The sequence below is a fragment of the Pteropus vampyrus genome, unplaced genomic scaffold, assembly GCF_000151845.1.
Source record: "Pteropus vampyrus isolate Shadow unplaced genomic scaffold, Pvam_2.0 Scaffold373, whole genome shotgun sequence".
Taxonomy (NCBI): Eukaryota; Metazoa; Chordata; class Mammalia; order Chiroptera; family Pteropodidae; genus Pteropus; species Pteropus vampyrus.
The window spans coordinates 24,230-30,437 of NW_011889154.1; the positions used below are offsets into that span (position 1 = coordinate 24,230).

At 32.7% G+C, this 6,208-nt stretch overlaps 1 protein-coding gene across 1 annotated transcript in view; it reads right to left on the reverse strand.

Moving 5' to 3' along the window:
• The window catches only part of LOC111731424 (myomesin-1-like), a gene marked incomplete at its 3' end in the record, with an annotated part of 54,157 nt that overhangs the window by 18,909 nt on the left and 29,040 nt on the right, over positions 1-6,208 (reverse strand). Inside the window, exon 4 of the mRNA XM_023523046.1 lies at positions 774-914. Coding sequence (XP_023378814.1) covers positions 774-914 — 141 coding nt within the window. The remainder of the gene's footprint in view (positions 1-773; positions 915-6,208) is intronic.

Here is a 6,208-nt window from a genome sequence, read left to right on the forward strand (position 1 = left end):
GATAGCATTTGCCCTGAGAGGATGACTTCATTTTGAGTATCACCTTAGCTCTGTTAATAATTCTCCATTCAAAGGAAAATCAACAGGGGAAGGCTCAGAAAGTTCCCACTAAACTTTAATTTGGTGTCTTGGACAAGTTTCCTTTAGGTACTATTATCATTCAAAAGCTGTTTATATTATAAACACAGAAATTTGGCATTACACAGACTTGTGATTTAGTGATTATTTTGTTTGAGGTTTACCTCAAATAAATAGTAATCTATTTTATATTCAACAAATATAAACCAGGCACTCAAATTATGAGGCAATTCTTTTACTTAATCTATGCTATCTAAGATTTTTTTCTTCCTAATGAATATTAATTAAAACCACACTGGCAACCAAGATATTTTCCATCTACTGAAACATCTCATCTGATTTTGTTTTTTAGTTCATCCAATATTTTAGAGTTTTGAACCTTTCTTTGTACTCTATCTATAGTGACTATATACAGTATTCAATCACAAGAAGCTAATACTCTCCTAATTTCAACTACTTACATAAGTGGAATTAAGTTCCTAATCATTCTCTTTTCTCATGTAGCCATCTTATGTGATAGCAAAGATGTTGACAATAAACACATCTTCCTCAGTGTAGCATTTCAGGGTTCTTCAGATATTTCTCAACCAGAACATAGTAAGTGCTCAATAAATGTTAACTGCTATTATTATTATCTGACAACATTTACTCTTCACTTTCTAATAATCAAAGCTGGAAAGAGAATGCATACTCACCGTCCTGAGAAAATGGGCACTATATAGTCGCTTGGCAGATTTTCCTTCTCCTCCCCAGAGAGAAGGCTCTTCCTGGCTCTCTTTGTTTGGGGGCTGAACTTGGATGAATAATCTTCTAACATCAGACTGGAATCTGTAAGTCTGAAACAAAACCCTAATATTAGACAATAACAAAAATGTACTTAAAATATTCAAAATACTTATAAAAAGAAACTTTAATTAGTAGGAGATTTCCCAAATTTCTAGGCCTCTAACGTTATAATTATCTTTTATCTTTAGAACTAAATCTCAGAAATATTTATACCAGTCTCCTCATTTTAGAGATGGGGAGGACTTACAGCATCTTTGTAACTTGCCCATGTTTACACAGCAAGTTGGTAGCTGAACTAGGATTAGCACTCATCTAGGTTGGTATTCTTTCTGCCAATACTAGTGGTCTCCAACTTTTGTGACTGAGTACTCTTGATCCCAAAATATTGGGAGCATGCCACCAATACATTTATTTATTTATAAGTTCTATAAACATACTACTGTATACATATTCTCACTTTATGAAATGTTCGAGCAATAGAAAAATTTTAAAGACCAAATTTGGTTTAAAAAAAAGAAGAAGTGGTAATATTTGTTTCTATACCTCTAATCGTATATCTTCATAAACTCTACATTCTGGAGACAACAACACCATGTCACATTGCCTATAATGACTCTAAGGTTGATTTGCTATTCCTAAATTTATTCCTATAAGTTGAGGTTATGAAATCATCACAGTCCAGTTGAAAATAGAGCACAAAAAACTCATTAAACTTTACATGAATTAAAATACTCATTCCTTAAAGATATGTTTGTAATCACCATATAATTTTTGGATATTGTCCTAGGTTCCCCAGGATAAGTATTATTCATACTTACATTAAGTGTGGATCTGCTTAATGACTATATTAATTTCTGAAAATATTCTGACAACCCATCAGCATGTTTATGGGCATTGTTCTTTGCTGACACTACTCCCAGACCCAGCATCACCCATCCTTATATGCTTATAGTTATACTGCATTAATGTTTTCCTTCTCTATCTTTCCCATTGCTTATGAATACTGAAGAAGAAAGATGGTCTCAGTTATCTTTGTATCCTCACACTATATCCAGTGACTGATATTGTTCAATGTTTACCAAATGAAGTGAAATCAAAATTCATCCTCCTGTAATCATACCCTGGCTCAGTGATTGACAACTCTGGCCTCACATCAGATTGAGCTGAAGAGCTATTAAAAATGACTAGTGCAGCGGGGAGACTTCCAGTATGGGGAAGTAAATAGCTCAACAGTTTGTCTCCCCAAAAAGCAATGATAAAACTTGATGCAATTGTCAAAAACTATCTACTCGGGACTCTGAAAACCCACCAAAGGTATACATTACAATGAGAAGTGGTTATTCATAAAAAGTTACTGAACTTCAGGTATAAACAGTAGGTGTCTATGTATATTCTTTCCTACCTTCCCATCCCCCTCCTCTTGCTCAGTCCATAAGGTAGTTCTACCTAGGTGGAGAAATGGGTGAAAATCAGAATGTTCACTGAAAGAAGGGGTTCATTTGATTTGGAGTACTGCATGATAAGATTCCAACATCTGGCAGCATCGTGAGTAATAGTAGCAATCTAAGTGACAAACAAAGAAAGGAAGACCAGAAGCTCAGTTAGCCTGAGGTTGCAATCATGGCTGGGGGCTGCAGCAGACTGGCAAATCAGCCAGAAACTTAACAGGAAGATCTGAGAAATAAGACCATCACAGGGGGCCCTTATAAGCGCTCCACGTCCTTACATAGGAAAAACTGGAGAGGGCCCAAGTTTTCCATACATCATTGACTGACTCTAAGCCTGTGTATATGTGCAGAGGAAAGGCAAGAGAGTCTGAAGGTAAGCAAAGCCAGAACTTAATTAAAAATTACCTGAACTTTAAGTGTGCTCCTTAACACACACACAGATCTATTGTCAGAGGGTGGAAACTTTACTGGCTCCCGAGATGTTTGAACACAATGTCTGACCACTCATTGACTATTAATCTATGCAAATACAGCATGATCTGTATGAATTCAAACTTAAAAATAAAAACAACAATTTTTTAAAAACTGAGCAGAGACATCAGTAGCCACACAGTGGTGGGTTAACAGATTCTCTAAATGTGTTCAGGCAAGTTAGTAAACAAAAACAAAACACAGCAACAACACAATGGAGGAAAATCAGAATCCATAATTACTTCAACATATTATCTAACGTATCCCATTTTCAACAACAAAAATGAGAAATACCAAAAAATGAAAAAGTGTAATCCACACTAACAGAAAAGAGAAGTAAATAAAAATTTTCTCTAGGTAGGCCTTGATGTTGGATTTAGCATACAAAGTCTTTAAAACAGCAATTATAAATATGTTCAGACTCATTTTAAAAATCATGTTTAAAGAATTGAATGAAAGTATTACAACAATGATTCAAAAAAGAAAAGTCAACAAAGAGAAATTATAAAATAGAATCAAATGGACATTCTGCAGTTCAAAAGCACAATAACTTAAAAATTTATTAAAGAGACTCAACAGCAGATTTTAGACAGAAAAATAATAAGTAAACTTGAAGACAGAATGTAGTAACAATCAATTTGATCATTGAAATAGCTACTAAGTGACAAACAGGTAGGTAGTGTATGCAGCATGGATTCATTGGACAAAGAGATGATTCACAACCCAGGTGAGATGAAGCAGGACAGAGCAATTTTTCATCTCACTACTCAGAATGGTGTGCAATTTGAAAGTTATAAATTATTTATTTCTGGAATTTACCATTTAGTATTTTTGGACTGAAGTTGACTGTGGGTAGCATGGAAAGCTAAATGGTGAATAAGGAAGGACTACTGTATATGTTAAAGTAAAAGGATGAAAGAGATATACCAATCGAATGATAACCATAAGGAGCTGGAATGGCTATATTAAAATCAAACAAAATACATTTTAATCAAGAAATATTACTAGAGACAGAAAGGGACATTTCATAATGATAAAAGCATTGATTCCTTAGAAAATATAACAATTATAAGTTTATTGTAGAGCCCTACCAACAGAACCCTAAAATACCTGAAACAAGTGACAGAATTGAAAGAAGAAATAGAAAATTAAAAGTAGTTGGAAACTTCAATACTTCATTCTTAATAATTGACAGAGCAACTAGACAAAAATCAGTAAAGATATAGGAAATTTGAATAACACTGTCAATCAAATTGACCTAACTGACCTTTCTAGAGTACTGCACCCAATGACAACAGAGCACATATTCTTTTCAACATGCTCCAGGAGAGTTCATGTATTAGTCAACAAAACAAGCTCAGTCAACTTGAAAAGATTTAAGTCATACAAAATACATTCCCCAACAAACAGAAAAATTAAATAAATAAGAAACTGCAATAAAAAGAAATTTAGAAAATCTCAAATATCAGGAAATTAACAACATACTTTTAAATAAACTATTGGTCATAAAGAAATCACAAGGGAAATTAGAAAATATTTTAAACACATGAAAACAAAATACAACATATTAAAATTTATGGGAAACAGTTAAAACATTGGTTAGAGAAAAGTTTATTGATTTATGTGTCTATATTTAAAAAATGAAGAAAGTTCTCAAATTAATAACTTAAACTTCCACCTTGAGAAGTTAGAAGACAAATTAAACATGAAACAAGTAGAAGGGAGATATAATAAAGATTAGAGGGGAAATCAATGAAATAGAAAACAATAATAGATACAATCAGTGAAACAGAGGTTGGTTCATTTAAAAGATTAAGAAAATTGACAAAGCTTTCACCAAGTTAGCCACAAGAAAGAGAGAGAAGACACAAACTGTAATAATCAAGAATAAAAGAGGAGATATCATCACCAACCCTACAGAAATTAAAAGACTCACAATGAAATTGTAGATGTCTTCATGCCAATGTATTAGACAACTTAGATGAAATGGAAAAATTCCTATAAAACTAAATTACCAAAACTAATTCAAAAATAAAATTTTAAAAATATGAACAGACCAATGACAAGTAAAGAAATTGAATTAGTAATATAAAATCTTCCCAACTGAAAAGCCCATTCGATGAGGAATTCCATCAACTATTTAAAGAAAAAAATACCAATCGTTTCTAATTTTTTTCAAAAGCAAGAGAAGGGAACCCTTCCAAACTCATTCTATAAGGCCAGTATTACCTAATATCAAAACTAAACAAAGACATTATAATAAAAGAAAACTACAGACCATTATTATTCATGAGTATAGAGGCAAAAATTCTTCACAAAATATTAGAAAAGTGAAACCGGCAACATATAAAACAAAAAGTGTTTATTTTAGGAATGCAAGGTTTATTTAACATTTGAAAATTTGTGTAATATATAATATTAATAGAACAAAAACCACATTATCAACTAATAGATGTAGAAAACATACTGGACAAAATTCAGCATTCATTCATGTTAAAAACTCTCAACAAAATAGGAATAGAAAGGAACATCTTCAACCTGATTGAGGTCATCTACGAAAAGTCTACAGCTAATATCATATCTAATAGTAAAAAACTTAATGCTTTTCTCCTAAAATTGGAAGCAATGCTATCATATTTGTTCTTGCCATTTCTCTTCAACGTTATACTGGAGTTTCTAGCCAGGGCAGTTAATGTAAAAAAAAAAAAAACAACAACATTACATTGTGACATTGGCATAAAGACAGGAATATAGATCAATGGAAAGGATTGAGAGTCCAGAAATAAACCTTTATAATCATGGTCAATTGACTTTCGATAAAGATGCTTAGGAATTTAATTGGGAAAAGGCTAGTCTTCAACGAATGGTGCTGAGACAACTGTCTATCCATATGTGAAAGGATGAATTTATCATTTTACTCAACATCACAAACAAAAATTAATTCAGAATAGATTCTATTATTCTTTTTTACATTTTTAAAATTTATTTAAATTAGTTTCAAGTATATAGTACATAGGTCATACATCTATATAGTTCATAAAACAATTCCCTCAATTGCTCCCTCCCTCCCCGGCCCTCCATCTAGCCATCATATTAATGCTAACTTCATTCCCTATGCCGTGCTCCCCATCCCCATGACCTACTACTAATTTGTACTAATTTGTACTTCTTTAACCCTTTACCCCATTCTCTCAGGACCCCCCAATTTCTCTCCCCTCTGACTGTCATCAAATTGTCCACTATATTTTCTAAGTCTGTTTTTGATTATCATTCTTTATTCCTGTTTTTGATACTCACTTTTTCTTCTTAAAGAAGTCCCTCCAACATTTTCTGTAATCCTGGCTTGATAGTGATAAATTCCTTTAGCTTATTTTTGTCTGGGAAGCACTTTATCTGTCCTTCACCTCTACGTGATAGCTTTGCTG